General features: G+C 42.0%; 1 protein-coding gene across 1 annotated transcript in view; it reads right to left on the minus strand.

Annotated features, from left to right (window-relative positions):
• LOC122816122 (IgGFc-binding protein-like) overlaps positions 1 to 23,810 on the minus strand; it is a 249,385-nt gene that overhangs the window by 24,262 nt on the left and 201,313 nt on the right. Inside the window, exon 4 of the mRNA XM_044088881.1 lies at positions 13,465 to 13,606. Coding sequence (XP_043944816.1) covers positions 13,465 to 13,606 — 142 coding nt within the window. The remainder of the gene's footprint in view (positions 1 to 13,464; positions 13,607 to 23,810) is intronic.

Genomic DNA, 23,810 nt, shown 5'->3' on the forward strand with positions numbered 1-23,810 from the left:
CACTCACCTTTCCCACACCCTAACCTAAAATCCCTCACTATCGTACACTTACCTGTCCGCTCCCCAATCCTAAATCCGTCACTATCGCACACTTACCGGATCGCGCTCACACGTTGCCGTTGTCGGTCTTTCGGCTGTCGGAATATCGCCTTTTCGATCACCTACCTGTTCGGTCGTTCCGTCTCAATCTTCTGGGTGTCGGTGAAGTGGCGGTTCGGTTATTCAAAGCAGACCCATATACCTACATAATTCTTATTTTTTCTTATGTTACTGTGTAAACTAAATTACTTAAACACTTGCTCTTTTTGATTGTATGGATTATATCACTGTTTTCAGTTGTAATATTTAACATCTGTAACTTCCTATACAATTTAAAAAAAATGTAATTTAAAAAAAAATTCTGTAACAATTTTGGGAGCTGTTCTCCCTGGGCCTCCACTGAAAATCGGTCCTTGGCCCAGTGGACTTTCTGAGTCAACAAATGTCAATAAATAAATAAATAAAGAAAGAATGGTTGATAGGAAGTTGCTTAAAGAACTCCTGGATTAACATGACCATATGACCTTGGCCAAGGGTAACATCTGTTCAGTACTACGTGAACCTAGGACACCAAGACAAGTAATACTAACAGGGATTCTTCCTTAACTTTAAAATTATTTTAGATCATTTTCAAAAGGTCAGTTACAAATCCGATAGGTTTATAGCCACATCAATGGCAGGACAAACAGAAGTAAATTCAGCTCCTAGTCCCCATGCTGATGAGACCACTAACTTGTGCAACAAAATAAATCTCTGGAAGAGTAGATTGTAATACTTGAAGCGAAGATGGAATTGTCAGCCAAGGCACAAACTGATCAAGAACGGCAGTCATAAAGGGAGAATGTAAGAACTACAAGGTGCCAGGGAAGACAGAAGGCCAAGACCACATTCTGTTTACCTAGAGGCATGTGGCTTGTCAGTCTGGCTTACTGGCAACTGAGGTTCAAATTGAATGACTCAAATGATATTTGCCTCTCATTTATCTGGTAATGCAGCCAGATCAAAACACATCATGTCAAGGTCAGAAAGAGAAAGAGACATCAAATATTTGTAAACCTGGAGGTGCTGAAATGTTGGCGGGGAGGCACATGTAGACAGGGAGGTGCTGACATGTTGGCAGGGAAGCACATGTAGACCTGGAGGTGCTGGCATGTTGGTGGGGAGGCACATGTAGACCTGGAGGTGTTGGCATGTTGGCGGGGAGGCACATATACACCTGGACGTGCTGACATGTTGGTGGAGAGGCACATGTAGACCTGGTGTTGCTGACATGTTGGTGGGGAGGCACATGTAGACCTGGAGGTGCTGACATGTTGGTGGGTAGGCACTTGTAGACCTGGAGTTGCTGACATGCTGGCCGGGATGCAAATGTCAAATATGTGCAGACCTGGAGTGCTGACATGTTGGCTGGGAGGCACATGTAGACATGGAGGTGCTGACATGTTGGCAGGGAAGCACATGTAGACCTGGAGGTGCTGGCATGTTGGTGGGGAGGCACATGTAGACCTGGAGGTGCTGGCATGTTGGCGGGGAGGCACGTGTACACCTGGAGGTGCTGACATGTTGGTGGAGAGGCACATGTAGACCTGGTGTTGCTGACATGTTGGTGGGGAGGCACATGTAGACCTGGAGGTGCTGACATGTTGGTGGGTAGGCACTTGTAGACCTGGAGTTGCTGACATGCTGGCCGGGATGCAAATGTCAAATATGTGCAGACCTGGAGTGCTGACATGTTGGCTGGGAGGCACATGTAGACCTGGAGGTTCTGTCATGTTGACAGGGAGGCACATGTAGACCTGGAGGTGCTGACATGTTGGTGGGGAGGCACATGTAGACCTGGAGGTGCTGACATGTTGGCGGGGAGGCACATGTAGACCTGGAGTTGCTGACATGTTGGCAGGGAGGGACATGTAGACCTGGAGGTGCTGACATGTTGGCGGGGAGGCACATGTCAAATATTTGAAGACCTGGAGTGCTGACATGTTGGCAGAGAGGCACATGTAGACCTGAAGGTGCTGACATGTTGGCTGGGAGGCACATGTAGACCTGGAGGTGTTGACATGTTGGAGGGGAAGCACATGTAGACCTGGAGGTGCTGACATGTTGGTGGGGAGGCACATGTAGTTTCAGAGTACAAGCATAAGACTAAAAGAGGACACTGTCCTTACTGGCAATCTGAATGTGCAAGGAACAAAAGTTAGGAATTGCTTAGTTTATCCAGTATATTTTAGGGATCACTTCACTAGAACTTGTGGATTTCATGGAATTATTTTGATACCCTGAATAAGACAGGTACTTGAACATTGTAGGAGCAATCTGTCTGGACTACTGTATGAAGATTTTGCTGAATTTTTACTTCTTAAGAGTGCAAATAACTAAGCTAATGGGAGGAAATGTTAATGCTAAGATATGGGGAGAGTGTTTTCATTAACTATTTTAATTGCATCAAACTCCAGTTGCTAAACAAACTTGCCCTTGGTGGAAGGTAGCCGGATAAATTAGCAACACAGCAGACCAAATAAAACAAATCTTCTTATTTATAGTACAAGAATAAAAGTGAGAGCTTTCGGAGTGCCAACCACTGCTTCGTCAGAAATTTTCTACAAACCACATCCACACATAAATACTGTTTGAAATCCAAGAAGACCAATCATATTGGTGTAACAAGTAATTAAACTTAATTGCATCCAAAGATAAAGTGCTTTTTAAAATAACAGTGCACCAATACAATATAACATGGTCCTATTAGCAATTCAGTAAAATACAAAATACAAAATATAAAAATACATCCCCGTAGATATATACCCTTATCATGATTAGTGTGCATGGGGCTATTTTAATTTCCTAGACTTAAGGGCTGGCTTCAGGGGCACATTATCATCAAGAAGTCATCCCCTGTGTTCCCCTAGTCTTAGAATCCACTTCACTTCAAGATTTTCTGTTGAATTTACCAAATCTCCCTACCTAGCACTGATGTTTTGTTCATGCAGGATTGAAACAGGAAAGAATGTTCTCAGCCATTCGCCAAAGTGTGTTTGGCTAAGGCCACTATAGTCATGCCCTCTCCTGGTACAATAAACATGGTCCCTAATTTTTTTTCTAAGGTGGCGGTTGTTTTTTTCCTACATAGAATTGATAACATATTCTACAGTGAGCAACGTACACCAAGTTTTTAGTGTTACAGTTGGTGGAATTTCTTAATTCCCATAGATGACCTGTATCCAGATGTTTAAAAAATCGGGATTCATCGATGTACATGCAATGGGCACAGTTCCCACATTTCTGTGTGCCTTTCCAATCTGTGTTTCTAACGGTTCCCTCCATGGTTGCTTTAGGGTAACATAATTGTTGTTTTATGCTCTTTTTGTTCTTAAATACGAATTGTGGGTGATTACCCACCACATTTGTAGTTTTCTCATCAACCAAGAGCATATGCCAATTCTGAGATATAATATTCTGAAATGTGCTCAGATGCGTACTACAGAGTATAACCATGGGTATTACTGGAAATCTCCTTCGCTTATTATTTAACACCATTTCCTTTGTTGCTCTATCAGAGTAGTAGGGTCTTGCTCTACCATCCCTCTCCCTTGTCACTTGTATATAAGCTCTATTGATTTCGCCTTCGGTGTAACCTCTGTCCAAGAATCCTGCTCTCAATTTGTTAAGTTCATTTTCAAACACATGTTCCTGGCAACAAAGGCGATAAACTATTCCAACTATTACTGCAATACTATGCAAGAGATGTTGTCAGAAGCAAATGTATATGAGGAAGTGTCTATTGAAATAGCATCTGGTATGCAAAATAGCATTGCAAATATTTTACATGAGAGTATGTGCATGGGGCTATTAACCAAGGAACCTTTACAGTATTGTACTGTTGAATATCCACTAATCCCACAGTTACATGGTCTCCCAAAAATTCACAAAGATCCAATAACACCAAAGTCCAGGTTGATTGTGGCAGGGGCAGATTGGTTGACGGAACCTATTTCCATATATTTGGATAGTGAACTAAAGAAAGTGTTGGTTCTTTTACATATGTATTAAAATATACTTAATTCTTGGTAGACCTGTATGAGACTGTACAAGTTTTGGACAAATCTACTGGGATCATACTAACTACTTTAGATGTGGTTTCATTGTTTACCAACATACCCAATGAGGAAGGAATAAACATGGTGAAAGCAGTGATAGTAAGACAGGGTCAACTGTCTTTGGATAAGACAGACTTCATTTGTATGTTTCTAGAATTGGTACTTGAAAACAATATATTCAAAGAGAAATGTTACACTTAATGTTCGGGAGTTGCAATGGGCACTAGTTGTGCCAATACCTATGCAAACCTGGTAATGGTAGCATGGGAACTTGAGCATATGCTAATGAATCCACAGATAGCCTTCTTCAGACGGTTTGTGGATGATCTTTTTATTTTATGGAGAGGTACTGAAGAAGAACTGAAGTTGTCCCATTCACATATTAATACAACTAGTGCATTTCTGGAATTCACTTTAAATTGCTCTCATGATAGTATAGATTTCCTAGATGTTACCGTACATAAGGAAAATTCGAATTGGGTAACCAAATTACATAGGAAACAATGCTACCGCCCTGCTTTCCTACACAGGGATAGTATGCATAACCCTAGTATTTTTTGTAATATCATAAAAGGACAGGCAATGAGAGTTTCTTGCCTTTGTTGCCAGGAACGTGTTTGAAAGTGAACTTAAATTGAGAGCAGGATTTTTGGACAGAGGTTACACCGAAGGCGAAATCAATAGAGCTTATATACAAGTGATGAGGGAGAGGGGTAGTAGAGCAAGACCCTACTACTCTGATAGAGCAACAAAGGAAATGGTGTGAAATAATAAGCGAAGGAGATTCCCAGTAATACCCATGGTTATACCCTGTAGTACGCATGTCAGCACATTTCAGAATATTTTATCTCAGAATTGGCATATGCTCTTGGTTGATGAGGAAACTACAAATGTGGTGGGTAATCACCCACAATTTGTATTTAAGAACAAAAAAAGCTTAAAACAACAATTATGTTACCCTAAAGCAACCATGGAGGGAACCATTAGAAACACAGATTGGAAAGGCACACAGAAATGTGGGAACTGTGCCCATTGCATATATATAGATGAATCCCAATTTTTTAAACATCCAGATACAGGTCATCTATGGGAATTAAGAAATTCCACCAACTGTAACACTAAGAACATGGTGTACGTTGCTCACTGTAGAATACGTTATCAATTCTATGTAGGAAAAAACAGCTACCACCTTAGAAAAAGAATTAGAGACCATGTTTATTGTATCAGGAGAGGGCATGACTACAGTGCCTTAGCCAAACATACTTCGGCTAATGGCTGAGAACATTCTTTCCTGTTTCAAATCCTGCAAGTACAAAACATCAGTGGTAGACTGGCAGATTTGGTAAATTCAACAGAAAATCTTGAAGTGAAGTGGATTCTAAGACTAGGAGAATACAGGGGATGAGGTCCTGATGATAATGTGCCCCTGAAGGCAGCCCTTAAGTCTAGGAAATTAAAATAGCCCCATGCACACTAATCATGATAAGGGTATATATCTACGGGGATGTATTTTTATATTCTGTATTTTGTATTTTACTGACTTGCTAATAGGACCATGTTATACTGTATTGGTGCACTGTTATTTTAAAAAGCACTTTATCTCTGGATGCAATTAAGTTTAATTACTTGTTACACCAATATGATTGGTCTTCTTGGATTTCAAACAGTATTTATGTGTGGGTGTGGTTTGTAGAACATTTCTGACGAAGCAGTGGTTGGCACTGCGAAAGCTCTCACTTTTATTCTTGTACAATAAATACGATTTGTTTTATTTGGTCTGCTGTGTTGCTGATTTATCTGGCTACCTTCCACCAAGGGCAGGTTTGTTTAGCATTTGGAGTTTGCTGCATCTGTTTTTGGGGACAGTTCTACATTGTTTGGGTCATTTTCATTATTTTAATTGCATGATTTTGTATTATTTTTCATTTTGTCTTTGTATGAGGAAAGACCAAACTAGCAGCCACAACATATGGATTGCTAAATTGTGCAAGCTTCCATGGTTCTAAATGCAACACAAGCACAACTGGAATATAAGTAGCATGGCTTCTCCACAAAGGTGGTGCCTCAATGGATCCTGGAAACTATCGCCCCATAAGCTTGACTAGCTTGGTCTGCAAAGCTATGGAAAGGATCAACATGGACCTCATAAATAAAGATATTGGGGACCTACAGACACTGGATCCTACCCAGTTCAGCTTTGTTAAGGGCAGATCCTGCCTCTTAAACCTGGTCAATTTCTTTGAAACAGTCACCAAGGCCATTGACGAGGGGAAGGTGGTCCACACAGCCTACCTGGACCTCGCAAAAGCCTTCGATACAATACCCCACTCGGGCATTATAGATAAGCTCACCAGCTTAAATATAAACCCCTATGTCACTAGATGGGTTGCAAACTGGCTCAAGGACAGAACCCACATGGTTAGAATTGCTGGAGCCATGTCAGACTCCAAACCAGTTACAAGTGGCGTCCCACAAGGCTCAGTCCTGGGACCTCTCTTGTTCGGTATATATTTCTCGGAGGTACAGGCTAACATGGAAGGACTGTGGCTGACCAAGTTCGCAGATGACTGCAAACTGGGTGCCATAATAGACTCTCCAGCCGACACAAGCATCCTACAAAAGGGCCTCATAGGAACAGACAATTGGTGCCAGTGCCATGGCCTCAAGCTAAACGCCAAAAAGTGTATAGTCATCCCCTTTGGCAAAACCAAAGTGCCCACAAATTACCACATAGGTGGTAATCCATTAAGTACTGAAGAAGTAATTAGGGACCTGGGGACCCAAGTTGATAGCAATCTCTCATTTGACAACCACGTGGTCACAGTGGTTAGAAAAACATTTTATATAGCCCACCTAATCATAAAGGGATTCACATCTAGATCAGGGGAGGTCATCGTGCCTCTTTACTCATCCCTCATCAGGCCCATAATTGAGTACAATTCCCCTTTTGGGATGTACCTTACCAGACACCTGCAGCAACTGGAAAGACCCCAAAAGTACCTCACCAAGAGGATCAAAGGGCACAAACAGATGCCATATGCTGCCCGGTTAAAGAAACTTCAGCTCTACTCAGTGGCATACCGCCTGCTCAGAGGCGATCTGTGCCTGACATATAAAGCCATGTCCAACCCAGAATTAATGGACATGCTGCACCTCAGAAAATCCAAATCCCATCGAGCTACATGCTCGAGAGACTTGAACCTCGGCATTGAAATAAATAGGACATGCTGGAGGGGCAGATTCATAACCTAGAGGCTCCCTTCACTCTGGAATAAAATCCCAGTCCAGGTTAGGCAGAGTCCCTCATTGACTCTCTTCAAGAGGAATCTTGATGAGTGGATGGGAGATAGTAGGTTTACCCCAGGTATCACTTTTGTGTCACTGTTAGACAGAGGCACAGTATACTAACCTCGAAAAAGGGCATAGCAAAATTCATTTAAAATGGGTGGCGATAGCCAAACACACTCTGGCGAGGCTTATAAATGCCCTAGGGCAGATAGCCTAGTATGAACCTACGAACCTATGAAAATTTGGGATTGGGACTATGTACACTCATCATCTTTCGGCTGTTCCCATTAGGGGTCGTCACAGCAGATCACCTGTTTCCATTTCTTCCTGTCCTCTGCATCTTGCTCTGTCACACCAACCACCTGCATGTCCTCTCTCACCACATCCATAAATCTTATCTTAGGCCTTCCTCTTTACCTGTTACCTGGTAGCTTCATCCTTAGCATTTTTTTCCCAATATACTCAGCATCCCTCCTCAGCACATGTCCAAACCAACATAATTGTGCCTCTCTGGCTTTGTCTCCAAACCTTCCAACCTGGGCTGACCCTCTAATATACTTATTCCTAATCCTGTCTACCCTCATCACACCCAGTGCAAATCTTAACATCTTTAATTCTGCCACATCCAGCTCAAACTCCTGCCTGTCAATGCCACCGTCTCCAACCCGTATAACATAGCTGGTCTCACTACCCTCTTGTAGACCTTCCCTTTCACTCTTACTGGTACCCGTCTGTCACAAATCACTCCTGACACTCTTCTCCACCCACTCCACCCTGCCTGTACTCTCTTTTTCACCTCTCTTCCACACTCACCATTACTCTCAACTATTGACCCCAAGTATTTAAACTCATCCACCTTCACCACCTCTACTCCCTGCATCCTCACCATTCCTCTATCCTCCCTCTCATTCACACACATATATTCTGTCTTAGTCCTGCTGACCTTCATTCCTCTCCTCTCTAGAGCATATCTCCATCTCTCCAGGGTCTCCTCCACCTGTTCCCTACTCTCACTACAGATCACAGTGTCATCTGAAAACATCATAGTCCACAGGGAACTCCTGTCTGACCTCGCCTGTCAACCTGTCCATCACCATTGCAAATAAGAAAGGACTCAGAGCTGATCCATGATGTAACCCCACCTCCACCTTAAACGCATCCGTCACTCCCACCGCAGACCTCACCACTGTCACACTACCCTCGTACATATCCTGTACCACTCTTACATACTTTTCTGACACTCCTGACTTCCTCATACAATACCACAACTCCTCTCTAGGCACCCTGTCATATGCTTTCTCTAAGTATACAAAAACACAATGCAACTCCTTCTACACTAAGTGAGATATATTATGTCATGTGACCAGCAGTTTTAGGACAAATTCCCAGCACTAAGTTTGTTATATTATGTCACGTGAGTAGAAATTCTAGGACAAATTCCCAACACTAAGTGTTTTATATTATGTCATGTGAGCAGCAGTTCTAGGACAAATTCCCAGCACTAAGTATGTTATATTATGTCATGTCAGTAGCAATTCTAGGACAAATTCCCAGCACTAAGTGTGTTATATTATGTCATTTGGGCAGCAGTTCTAGGACAAATTCCCAGCATTAAGTGCGTTATATTATGTCACGTGAGCAGGAGTTTTAGGACAAATTCCCAGCACTAACTGTGTTATATTATGTCTTGTGAGCAACAATTATAGGACAAATTCCCAGCACTAAGTGTGTTATATTATGTCATATGGACTGCAGTTTTAGGACATATTTCCTGCACTAAGTGTGTTATATTATGTCATTTGAGCAGCAATTCTAGGACAAATTCCCAACGCTGAGTGTGTTATATCATGTCATGTGAGCAGCAGTTCTAGGACAAATTACCAAATACTGGTCTTGCCATTATCCACTTTGTACATCGTCTCTTGTCTTTAAAGACCTCTTATTAATGCAGAGTTGTGCTTATGGCATATGGGCACTAAGGCATTAGTGGTCATGCTATACTTTTAGCAGAATGTGTCACAAACAATAACAATGTACACCTAGAGTGATAGCAGGATCTCCAATCCTATTAAAAGATATAAGATATTTGCCTTGCTGAAAACTACAATCCAGTTCTTATAGCTCTAAAGGAAACACATATGAGTATTATGGCACACAGGAAACTGTAGACAGCAATGTTTGGGTTGGCTACTTCATCAAGTCACATGACTGTTCCTCTACTTGACACTAAACTATTTACTGTTCAGACACAGCAGATTATAATGGACAACACTGGGATACATGCAGGTATTAAAGGATTGTGTGGGGCCAGGTGTGAACTCTTGTCTCAGTATACATGCCATTAAGGGCGGAAAATGTAAATTTTGCGGTATAATGGCTAAAGTAATGCTTTTCTAACAGGAGTTGACCTTGTATAGGGGAGGAACCTAGAATATAGTCGCATGTTAGCTGTTGTTGATAGTGACTCCTGAACAATTAAATTCCATTGACTAAAAAAAAAATGTTCCCATTGCAATTTGTATGGATTCTTAGTTACTTATTTGACTTTTTAACCAGAGAAGTGGCAATAGATTAGGTTCAGAGATGAAGAGTAGGCACTTACTGAAGGGCCATTTTAAGTCTAACCAATAACCTGAGGTCAGAATCAAACCCTGTACCTTGTGTTTATAGGGTAAAGGCCTCAACCATTATGCCAAGCCTACCCAATACTGTTCCTATAGTGTAACATGGTAAGGTTGCCTAGGATCTGTCTCACTATAGAGCACATAATGTCTTAACAAAGCACCCTGATTTTATATTTTCAATACTGTTCCTATAGTGTAACATGGTAATGTTGCCTAGGATCTGTCTCACTACAGAGCACATAACGTCTTACAAAGCACCCTGATTTTATATTTTCAATACTGTTCCTATAGGGTAACATGGTAAGGTTGCCTAGGATCTGTCTCACTATAGAGCACATAACGTCTTACAAAGCACCCTGATTTTATATTTTCATAATGTCTTACAAAGCACCCTGATTTTATATTTTCATAATGTCTTACAAAGCACCCTGATTTTATATTTTCATAACGTCTTAAAAAGCACCCTGATTTTATATTTTCATAACGTCTTACAAAGCACCCTGATTTTATATTTTCATAACGTCTTACAAAGCACCCTGATTTTATATTTTCATGCACAAATGCTACTGGGAGTCGCTAGCTGACACAACAAGTGCACAACAGTCACTGGAGGTTCCCCTTTATTTTATAGAGAAAAAACAGTTTTGAAAAATTCGCTGAATAAATGTTTCTTAAGATATTGAATATGGACAGTAATTCTCTCAGTTAATGGGACGTGCCAACAAGCTACATAAAGTGATCTGGAACACAGTATGACAAATTATGAGTCAGGATGGGAGAGATATTCTTCTGCTGTGGGTAAGGTGAAGCAATTTCATGGGAACCTCTCTAGGTTCTCAGAGGAAGAACAAAATCAGTTAAACAATGCAAAGAAAGAGATACTTACCTTGAGAGAAGGTTACGCTTCAAGAGGGAGGCCTTCAAACATATTAACTTTGATCGCGCTCCTTGCACTCACAAGGAGTCAGCTTTAAAACTGTGATACCAAGTAGCAGAAAGTGTAATTTGAATAATTAGGGATGCCTCATGAGATAAGCAGGGGATATAGTACAAGTATTTAGAATGCATTATGCTGTATTATATACTGCAGCCCCCCACCTTACGGATAATGAGAGTGCCCTTAGATGGAACAGTACCCCTTAAGCTACTTTGTGAAGCAGCAGCTTACCTGACTGGTCCATTTACCTTAGAGTAACTGAGACAGCTGCTACTGCAGCAGCCCTCGAATAAAGCCAGACTTACTAATTGGATCCCGATAGATATTTGGAAGGTAGTGAGTGAAATTGTGAATGAATATGGGGGCCTAAATGATGATTGAGACGATAACTACACACCTAATCCCTTATGTATGGATAGAGGCAGTCGTATCCGTTATTCCCAGTACTGCCATCGCCCTTTAAGTCCATTTCAGTTTTAAATCTCAACTAAAACCTCTTTATGACTTTACTTGCAAAGACATTAGTGAAGTGAATGCAAATTTGAATTCCCTGGGATGAGGGAGTGTGGGGGAGATGTGAGAACATTAATAATATTACTACAATGATCGTATCGCTTGATGGTGCAGTGACTCCTTTCTTAATACTGAATCGGATAATGGAAAGGAATCCAGTGCACTCACGAATAAATCTAACCGCTGTTATCAAACGTTCCCAATTTTCAGATAAAGTGTACTATGTATCTACAATGTTTTGTTATTTATTTCTGAAACCATGTAACACTGGGGTTAATTTAATAAAGAAAGAAATAATAGATGGATATGAGATGATATGATGTCAGCTTTCAGAGTTTACTCTTTGGAGTGCGACATTACAGGAATTCAGACATAATGATTCTGTATGTCCTGGTACCTGAAACTGTGAAAGGAGCTAAAAATTTAAGAAAATAGCACCATATGTTACAGCATGTAGCAGCTAAAGAAAAAAGGCAGGTTAGTAGACAGAGTCCAAAAAAACACAACTACAATTATCAGGGTCATCAGCAAGTTAGAGAGTTCAGGAAAGGTGCTAATTCTGAATATGTGCATTCTTGAAGAAAGAAGGGATGTGATTTGAACCATCACGATCCTGCTGGTGGGAGCAGAAAATCAACTTTACAAGCAAGGACAGTACTGAAAAAGAAGACATGATTATGTGGAAAAAGGTAGAACGTTATGAAATGAGATCAGAAAGAAACACTTATGGATGAGCTGTGGATTATGGATCTCTCAAAAAAAAGTTGTGGAAAAGAAGGCATGAGCGTAGGTGTGGACAAGGTAAGGACAGGGACAGCAGAATAAAGAGGGGAGGAAGGCCGAGGTAAACAAGGACTAACTCTAGCATCAAGACGACTAAAGAGATGGCATTGCATCCTTCTAGGACTGAAACACTCACATGACTGCAAAAGAGGACTAAAGAGATGGCATAGCGTCCTTCTAGGACCGAAACAATCAAATCACTGCAAAAGAGGACTAAAGAGACGGCATAGCTTCCTTCTAGTACCGAAACACTCACATGACTGCAAAAGAGAACTAAAGAGATGGCATAGCGTCCTTCTAGGACTGAAACAATCAAATCACTGCAAAAGAGGACTAAAGAGACGGCATAGCTTCCTTCTAGTACCGAAACACTCACATGACTGCAAAGGAGAACTAAAGAGATGGTATAGCGTCCTTCTAGGACCGAAACAATCACATCACTGCAAAAGAGGACTAAAGAGATGGCATAGCTTCCTTCTAGTACCGAAACACTCACATGACTGCAAAAGAGGACTAAAGAGATGGCATAGCATCCTTCTAGGGCCGAAACAATCACATGACTGCAAAAGAGGACAAAAGAGATGGCAAAGCATCCTTCTAGGACCGAAACAATCACGACTGCAAAAGAGGACAAAAGAGACAGAATTGCTTCTTTCTAGTACAGAAACACTCACATGACTGCAAAACAGGGGTAAAAAGCTGGCATAGCTTCCATCTAGTATTGAAGCAATCACATGACTGCAAATTAGTTTATGTCAAAACATAAAGCAGCAAAAGGATGTACAATATGACTAATAATTGGACTTTTTTGTTAATGAAAATACATTTTATCCAGAAGAATTAAAGTGGTGATGTTGCTTACAGGCTGAACATCTTTGTTTGTATCATAGCTTGCAGTCAAAACTGTAGTTTGAATTTGTGCTATTAAAGCTGTGAGATATAACACATCTGTTATAGTTTTTTTTCTTTTATTCTGCTTCTGTCAACTATCTTATGCCATCAAGTAAAGTAAGATAGGATACCAGGTAGCTGGATGTGGTGCATGAGTATACCAACACTAGATAACTGACTTGGTAGCCCAAGACTATACTTTGTCAGATAACATGCTTTACTTAAATGGGTTACTTAACCTTTTTATCAAATCCAACATTTACAAATAAAAAACGCATTGAACAGAACTTACGGCATTGTGAAGGAATTTCCAGAGGGACAAAATCTCTGTTGCACAAGTGCACAAAAGCTGCTGCCACACTGCATGCTGGTTTAATGTCTGTCGATTCACACATGTCTGTCACACACATGGCATAAAATGGTGTGGGGTCCACCTAAAGTGTAAACAAATCATATTTTTTAGATTAATAACGCAGCAAGAATTTTTTAGATTCACGATGTACATCAGCACGCCACTGCACTAGTTAGTATAACATCATATTTACCATCTTGATGTTAATTACTTATTAGGAAATTAAACAAGTTGATCACAGAAGATTTATTCAGCATAAACATCTTGGACTCACATTGCACCCCTGTTGAATTCCTTCCTAACTTTTATTTTGCATACACTTAATCACAAATAAAGAAAAAAATACCTTTGCTTGCCTATTCTTTCTCAGTGTCACCACTCACTCTAGAAAAGCCCTAGCAAACTGTATATTTCTACTCTGACTTGAATACTTCCTTTCCTTAAAGCCCAAAGTCCCTTGACCCAAATCAGCTTCAGTTTTAGAAGGGCAGATCCTGCCTGTTTAATCTGGTTGACATCTTTAAAAAAAGCCACTGCTACCTTATTCAAGGCCAAGTTGGGGCACACAGCTTACCAAAACCTAGCCAAAGCTTTCAACACCATTCCTCCCTCATGCACCATAAATAACATATCAGATTAAATGTAGGCCCTTAGATCTGTGGGCACACCCTCCTCAAAAACACTCATTACCAGCACTGCTCCCCAGGGCTCAGTATTGGGGCCACTCCTGTCTGATGTTTACTTTTCCAACATTCAAGCTGATATTAAAAGCCTTTGGATGCATAAGTTTGTCAACAGCTGTAAAGTTGAAGCCATCATCACATTCTCTAGGGACTCCCAGACTGTACAGGAAGGATTAACATGCAAAATCAAATGGTGACACAACCATGGTCTGAAGCTAAATGCCAAAAAGTATAAACTGTATCCCTTAGCAAAGAGGAACGGCCTTGTTCCACATTAGTAGCACCCCCACACACAACAGACATAATTGCTGACACTGCGCTCTGCTTTGACTACTATGTATCCAGTGTTTTTTGGGAACTCCTTCTATTTAACCCAGTTAATATTAAGAGTATTTCCTATATGTCAAAGAATGTTATCATAGCTGTATATTCCTCCATTATTACGTCCATAATTGAAAACAATATCGCCTTTGTCAAAATCCTGTCCAAACATATGGTTTAATCTGAAATATCTCAACATTTTATTACCTATGCAGAACACATTAAAAATCTATCTGTGCTCTTCACCTTGTAGAGACTCCTTATGGTAACCTCTCCTTAGCCTACAAGGCTCTACTGACCCTATCCTTAGTGACTTCCTTCATAGTCACAAAACAGACAACACCATAAACACCTATACTAAAGAGCATGACAAACTGAACCTGCTGGTGGGATAAATGTCTCACTCAAAGAAGTCCTCTTACCTAGAATAGTCTCTTCTTTCATATGAAACAAAGTGGCTCCCTTCACCTTTTTCAGACACAGCCTGGATGAATGGAAGTGTAGCTAAAATTATTCTCAGTTTCACCTCACAACCCTCATCAAAAGGGGTAGTACACAGTAGAAATTGCAGTGGGTAGGCTGCAAATGATCTTCCCAATGAATTGTTTCATAACAGTTTATGAACCTATGAACCTTAGTCACCTTTAAATTCCCACAAAACTCTCATTGTATCCAAACTGCGATAAGCTTCTCATTCACCCTTGAACACCACAGTACTACACTCTCAAAAAAGCTAACTAGTTTCAAAGCATTGCACATGCTAACCTACTAGAATTTAGTCTTGCCTTTAACCTGATGCATGATGGTTGGTCTTCATAATTAACTAATAAACAAAAGTTACAATTCTGACAATGCTCCCTCAGACACACAATGATAGAACTCCAACTTTTCCGTAGAACAGAGTTCAGCTAAATAACTGGGGGAAAAACTTCACAGTGATTTCCATCAGCCAACTGGAACAATCTTCCCAAAGAACTACAGAAAACAACTGACTTTAAAAACTTCAAGAAAAATCTGAAGGACACACATAAATGCAACTAATCCAAAGATACTAGTTGCCCATCCTACTGTTTATAGATCATAAGAGGTTACTAAGCTAATTGCCCTGGGGTCCTGACAAGCCTAGCCAAGAGTTTATTCTCAAAAAGAAACCTCAGTCAGCACCTGTTGCCCCTGTCAATGAGGGACACAGGTGGAACCCCTCGGACAAATTTGTGGTTTCACATCCACTCATCAAGGTGAGCAAGGTACTCTGTTTGACGTGTATGGGAAGTCTATTCTAGAGACAGGGCAGCCTCTGGAAGACAAATCTGTCTCTCCAGCAGGTTTTGTTGATGTTGCATATTAAATTCAGGCCATTTGAGTGGGTAATGCATGAGGAGACAGACTTAGGGATATGTAGCATCTAGTAGGGCATGGTCCGAGATTGCCTTGTAGGCGAAACACAGATCACCTTTGAGCAATCTGTACAATACCTGGTAGGGTGAGAGTGATTTGAGCCTTTCCACATAGGACAGGTGTTGAAGGCCACAGATTCTCTTTGTGAGGTATTTATATGGCCTTTCCAGTTGGTGCAGATGTTTGGAGAGATACATACCAAACAGGGCATTATACTCAATTATTGATCTAATGAGGGAGGAGTATAGAGAGGTAATATCCTCCTTTTTTGGGGCTGCAATCCCTTTATTTATGAGGTGAACCAAGTAAATGGCTTTTCTAAACACTGCTGCTACAGTCACTTATAGATCCAATTGCTGTACGACACATGCCATCTCACTGGCACTTCACTTATCCTTGGCATACCTGGAGAACAAAAACTGCTATGTCCACATGTTATGTATTGACTTTAGCTCAGCCTTCAACATGGCCATCCCCCAATATTTTATTTATTTATTTATATTATTTATTTATTTAAAATTTGTTAACTAGGAAAGTCCGACTTGGAACATAGTCAATTTTCAGAGGAGGATAGGGTGAAATGCTCTAGACGCATGTCTTTTGTAATGTGGGAGGAAACCGGAGTACCCGGAGGACACCCACACGAATGCAGGGAGGACATGCAGACTCCGCAAAGAAGGCACTCCAGCCGAGAATCGAACTGGAGATCTTCTTCCTGTGAGGTGACAATGCTATCGCTGCACCACTGTGCCACCCAACATGTGACTGAGAAACTGGTCATCTGGGTGTTAGCACTCCTTTATGCAACTGGATTCTGGACTTTCTTATTGACTGACCACAAAGGGTATGCATTGGCAACAACACCTCCATGAGCATCACACTGAACACAGTGTACCTCAAGGATGTGTCCAGAGTCCCCTGCAGTTCACCATGCTGACACATGACTGCATCGCTAGACAACAACACCTCCATGAGCATCACACTGAACACTGGGGTACCTCAAGGATGTGTCCCGAGTCCCCTGCTGTTCTCCATGCCGACACATTACTGCATCGCTAGACAACAACACCTCCATGAGCATCACACTGAACACTGGAGTACCTCAAGGATGTGTCCCGAGTCCCCTGCTGTTCACCATGCCGACACATGACTGCATCAATAGGTAACAACACCTCAATAAGCATCACACTGAACACTGGGGTACCTCAAGGATATGTACCGAGTCCCCTGCTGTTCATCATGCTGACACCTGACTGCATCAATAGGTAACAACACCTCAATAAGCATCACACTGAACACTGGGGTACCTCAAGGATATGTACCGAGTCCCCTGCTGTTCATCATGCTGACACCTGACTGCATCAGTAGGTAACAACACCTCAATAAGCATCACACTGAACACTGGGGTACCTCAAGGATGTGTCCTGAGTCCCCTGCTGTTCACCATGCCGACACATAACTGCATCGCCAGGTAACAACACCTCAATGAACATCACACTGAACACTGGAGTACCTCAAGGATGTGTCCTAAGTCCTCTGCTGTTCACCATGCTGACACATGACTCCATTGCTAGGTAACAACACCTCAACGAGCATCACACTGAACACTAGAGTACCTCAAGGATGTGTCCCGAGTCCCCTGCTGTTCCCCATGCTGATACATGACTGCATCATTAGGCAACAACACCTCGATGAACATCACACAACACTGGAGTACCTCAAGGATGTGTCCTGAATCCCCTGCTGTTCACTATGCTGACACATGACTGCATCACCAGGCAGCAACACCTCAATAAGCATCACACTGAGCACTAGGGTACCTCAAGGATGTGTCCTGAGTCCCCTGCTGTTCACCATGTTGGCACATGACTGAATCGCTAGGCAACAACACCTAGATGAGCATCTGACTAAACACTGGCGTACGTCATGGATGTGTCCTGAATCCCCTGCTGTTCCCCATGCTGACACATGACTGCTTCCCTAGGCAAGAATGCTTTGATGAACATCACAAAACACTGGAGTACCTCAAGGATGTGTCCTAAGTCCCCTGATGTTCACCATGCTGACACATTACTGCACCGCTAGGCAACAACACCTCCATGAGCATCACACTGAACACTGGAGTACCTCAAGGATTTGTCCTGAGTCCCCTGCTCTTCACCATGCTGACACATGACTTCATTGCTAGGTAGCAACACCTGATGAGCATCACACTGAACAAAGGAGTACCTCGAGGAAGTGTCCTCACTCCCCTGCTGTTCACCATGCTGACACATGATTGCATTGCCAGGCAACAACACCTCCATGAGCATCACACTGAACAATGGAGTACCTCAAGGATGCGTCCTGAGTCCCCTGATGTTCACCATGTTGACACATGACTGCAGTGCTAGGTAACAACACCTCAGTGAGCATCACACTGAACACTGGGGAGACTCAAGGATGTGTCACGAGTCCCTTGCTGTTCCCCATGCTGACACATGATGGAATCGCTAGGCAACAACACCTAGATGAGCATTCCACTGAACACTGGGGTACCTCTAGGATGTGTCCTGAGTCCCCTGCTGTTCACCATGCCGACACATGACTGCATCGCTAGGTAACAACATCTGATGAGCATCACACTTTACAGTGGAGTACCTCAAGGATGTGTGCTGAGTCCCCTGTTATTCACCATGCTGACAAATGAGTGCTTCGCTAGGTAACAACACCTGATGAGCATCACACTGAACACTGGGGTACCTCAAGGATGCTTCCTGTGTCCCCTGTTGTTCACCATGCTGACACATGACGGCATCATTAGGTACAACACAAACCTCATTATTAGGTTTGCGGATGATACTACAGTGATGGGTCTCTATACAAATGCTGATGAAAAAGCCTACAGAGAGGAAGTGGACAAACTGATTGGTGTGATAACAACAACCTGACTCTCAATGTGAATAAAACAAAGGAGATAATAGTAGACTTCAGGAAGAGTCATGAGGCTCATTCTCCACTCACATTCAAAACTGAAACAGTGGAAAGGATGAAGAGCACCAAGTTCCTGGGGTGCATATCGTTGAATACTTGTCTTGGTCAATAATCACTAATCAAATTGTCAGGAAGGCACAACAGCGTCTACACTTTCTAAGAAGGTTGAGGAGAGCAAAACTACCACCTTCAGTTCTCACAACCTTCTACAGGGGCACCATCAAAAGCATCCTGACTAGTAATCTCTCTAAGTGTCTCTAACTGTGGTATGGAAACTGCATAGTTTCAGATCTCAAATCTTTCCAGAGTGTGGTGAATGTGACAGAGAGAATTATCAGGTCCACACTCCCATCCATCCAAGACTTGCACTCTGTTCGGTGCCTCAGCAGAGCCATGAAAATAGTCAAAGACTGCAATCACCCTGTCCATTGTCTATTCTTGTGTTTATTTATTTATTTTACAATTTGCCTTCAGGCAGGAGATACCACAGCTTATGTTGTAAAACCACCAGATTTAATAGAAGCTTATTTCCATAAGCCATTGGACTTCTGAACTCCAGTAATAACATACACCATGCTGGTCATCGAGGTCTGGAGTTACAACATTGAAGTAATTCACAGACATATGCAATTAACTCTATGAAAGTAGAATCTTATACCTTATGTGCAATATTAACGATGCCAAGTTAGCATTCTGTGCAATATGCCAAGTTAGCATTCCGTGCAATTTGAAATCTGCCTGATTCTGATCTGTGCAATGTATTATCTGCGCAATATTTTGGGTACTGACAAAGACATGTAAGTGGAATAGTCATGGTGCATGTCATTCTACTTTTTACTGCACTGCATAAATGTCTTGCTGCTGTTATTGTCGGATTAGATTTCGTATATGTGTTATTGTTGTATTAATGTCAGTATATGTTGTATGCACATTGAGTTCAAAGTAACGCAATTTCATTCAGTTGCACTGTTGTGTGGTCTGATTGACAATAAAGTTCAGTTTGACTTTGAATTACTTTGCCTACATGATGGTCGAATATGAGATTGTTATCAAACTGAGTACCCAGGTCTCTCACCACAGGTTGTGTGTTTAGGGAGTTGCCATTGATGTGGTAATCAGCAGAGGCCGTGTTTTTGCTGAATGGTATGATGATACATTTTTTTCGCATTTAGCTTGAGGCCATGCCTTTGGCACCAGTCATTACTTGCTGTGAGACCCTCTTGCTGTATATTAACATCATTTGGGGAGTCAATGACAGCACCCAACATACAGATGTCTGCAAACTTGGTCAGCCACAGGCCTTTTGTCTTTGCCTGGATGTCTGAGAAGTAGATGCCAAACAATATGGATCCAAGGACACATCTCTGGGGAACTCCACTAGTGACAGGTCTGCTATTGGAGGTGGAGGCACCTATTTTGACCTTGAGCATCCTGTTGGTGAGCCAGTTGGCCACCCACCTGATGAGATGGGGACTTATGCCAAGTTGTGTTAGCTTTTTGATGATGCCTTTGTGGGGGATTGTGTCAAAGGCCTTGGCCAAGTCAAGGTAAGCTGTATGTACTGACTTTCCCTCATCAAGAGCCTTGGTGACAGTCTCAAAGAAGTCAACCAGGTTCAGCAGGCAAGATCTGCCCTTAATGAATCTGAATTGGATGGGGTCAAGTGCTTGGAGATTGCCTATGTCCTTGTTTATGAGATCCATAATAATATGCTCACATGGCTTTACAGATCAGACTTGTCAAGCTAATGGGATGATAGTTTCCAGAGTCAGTAATGGTGCCACCTTTGTGCAAGTGGATGACAATAGCAGTGCTTAATGATGAAGCCAGTTCTTGCTGGAGATGGTGCAGAATACAGCCTGGGATACTATCAGGTCCCATGAAAGCCATGTTCTTTGCCTTGGATAGGGCCTTTAACACTTGACCTATGGAGATGTGAGGTGCGAGACAAGTATCGGGGATGTCAAAAGGGCCTTTTGGGAGGACAGGGGGTGAATTTTGCATTGAAGCTATCTGTTAGCAGGTGGGTAAAGTCAACAGGATCAGTGCAAGTGCTACTGTTAAGTACTAATTCGGAACAAATCTGGGTTTCGCCATGGAGGTTTCTGATGTAACTGAAGAAGGCTTTGTGGTTTCCCTTTGTTTTGGAGGCTAGTGTTGCTTCATAATTGGCTTTGGAGGTTTTCACTAGTGATCTAATTTGCTTGTTGAGGCTAAGGAGGGAGTTTTTCCAATTTGGAATGTGTTCCTTTTTATCCCTGGACAACAGTTTCTTCCTTTTGTTGTATAGCCTGTTGATAGACGATGCCCACAAAACAGGTTTGGGTTTTCTTGAGGAACAGGTTTTAGTTATGTTGGGTATGGCTGAGTCCATGCAGTTGTACAGGTGCTTGTATACTGCACTGGCATACTTTTCAGCATAGTTGTCTGCATCTTTTGAGGGGATGGTGGTGTGAAGCTACAGATACCCTCCCTTAGGAGGTTGCAGTCAGTTTTGAGAAGTTTTTTAGCTTGATTACAGCTGGGGGTGAGAGGTGGGTGGGATAGAAACTTCAAACGAGACAGTCCAATGATCTGATCTCACCAGGCTCACCCATGTTGGTGAGAACCAAGTCCAGAATGTTATCTCCCCTTGTGGGAGATGACACGAGTTGGTCTATGGGGGATGAGACGAGCTGGTCTAGTGCGTTAGAACTGATGAAGTCAAGGAATTGTTGAGTGAGTGCATTACTGCAAGAATAGTTCACCCAGTCTATGGTGGGGTAGTTGCAGTCACCAAGGGTCACGGTGTTAGGGGTTACCTTGATGGAGTGAAGTAGATCCAGGTAAGAGGAGTGGGTTTCCTGACTCATGGAGGGGGGTCTATAGCTGGCTATAACTTGGATGGGTGTCTTGCCAACTGTCAGTTGCACTTGGAGTACTTCCAGTGAATCATGCTGGCAAACCAGTCTGGAGGTGTGCCTGTCTTCAATGAAGATAGAGACTCCACCTCTCTTAGTCTTCCAGACCTCATTTTGGGGTAAGAATGAGGTGTAGCTTGGTTAGGCAGGGGTGCTCTCCGCAGCCCTGAATCAAGTTTCTGTAACTGCACAGACATCGGCATTTTCCAGTGCAAGGAGAGCCTCCAGTCAGTGCATTTTCAGGTTAAGGCCCCTAGTGTTAAGCAGCAAGACCTTCAGTTTGTTTTTTGACAGATCTTTTATGTTGGAAGATTTGTCTTTGGGACATTGCCTAAAAAAGGCACAGTGGGGGACACAAAACCCTTGGCCAGGATGGAATCCCAATGGTGACAGGTGGAGGCCGTCACTGGCAAAGCATCAAGGCCTGTCAAACATGTCAATCCAGGGAGACAGATACTGGATCCCCTTGGAATGATACCAGAAACTAAGCCAATTGTTGAAGTAAATTTTTTTTTTTTTTGGTATTGTGATAAAATTCTTGCTGAAGGTAGGATGCTGCTTAGGGCTAGGATCATACCTGCCTGGGACACATACTCTGAGATTTCGATCATGTCTCTCTTCATATAGTCCAGAGAGGTACAATTCAAGTGATTCACACCAAAATGGACAATGACAGAGTCATACTTGTACTTGTTGTGGAGAAACTTTAGTGCTTGCATGATGTGGAGGATTCTGGCACTAGAGAGACAACTGACCGTGATGTTCTCCTTGTCGAGCCTGGTGAGGGGACATCAGTGCGTCTCACAATTGAGTTACCAATGACTAATATGCTTGGTTTAGTGTTGTGCCTTATGGGCTGTGTGATTTTATTGTTATGCCTTATGGACTGTGTTTGTGAGACATTGATGTGTTGTCTGCTGTGTGTAATATGTTTGGTGTTGTATGTGGAATGTTTGTGAGTGTGTTGTGGAGGTCTCTGCTGTTAATGTAAGTTTTTATTGAGGACCTCTGCATAGGTGGGTGTGTGTTGTGTTTAGCTATGGGATGCGAGTGGTGTATTTGTGCTGCCAATCTCCTCTTTGTCAGAAGCACTGACTGTAGCGTGAGACAGCATGGATTCCAGGTTACTGATGTAGATGCATTTCTCGCAAGTAGAAGAATTAAGTGCTAGGAGAAGAGGGTTGTCAGTAAACATGAGGCAATTGTTACACTGTCTCAGTATATGCACATGTCGACAAAGCTGGCAGGAGAAACTTATGTGAATTATCCAGACATAGTGTTCCAAATACTTGGGTGGACTTATGGAGTCAGGGTTTTGATAAGGGTTTGTCCACAAGAGTGTAGACCACAAAAACCTTAAATGTAAGGTAACTAAGTGCTAAAACCAAAACTAAGATGCTTAGAATAACAGATAAATTTACTCAGGCTACTAACAAGCAGTAATAAATGCTGTAGAATAAAAGCACTTAAACACTTAAGAGCATGCAGCAAAGCAAAATAAGGTAATAAAGTAAGAACACAATTACAGTAAAAGCAGCTGAATACAGTGTATTTTTTTATTAAGTGGAGAGGGAGGAAACAGAAGACAGTCCTTCCCAAATGATCTCACTGTACTCAGTTGAGATGGGAATGGGAGGAGTGAACAAAATCAATTTTACAGCAGGGGCGGGCGATTCCAAAGCCAGCAAGTTTCAGAGTACAGCAACACAATACTCTGCTATAACAGCTCCGCACAATTAGGGTTACCACCTGTCCCATGTTGCGAGGGACAGTCCCTCTTTGGCAGTTGTGTTCTGACAAAAACTGTACAAATGGCAAATGTGCATACATTTTAGGACAACATTATTTCCTCAGTTATTCTGTATCTAAAATACCTAAATGTTAGAAGAAACAGAATAAGCAACTAAAATGCTACAAGAATAAACTTTTATTTAGGCAAAAAAGTTAAGTTCTATCCTTTGTACTGACTGTGGGTATGTCTCGGCCTGTAAAATCTGATGTTTGTACCAAA

This window comes from Protopterus annectens, chromosome 12.part0, assembly GCF_019279795.1.
Source record: "Protopterus annectens isolate FY-2018-M chromosome 12.part0, PAN1.0, whole genome shotgun sequence".
NCBI classification, from domain to species: domain Eukaryota; kingdom Metazoa; phylum Chordata; order Ceratodontiformes; family Protopteridae; genus Protopterus; species Protopterus annectens.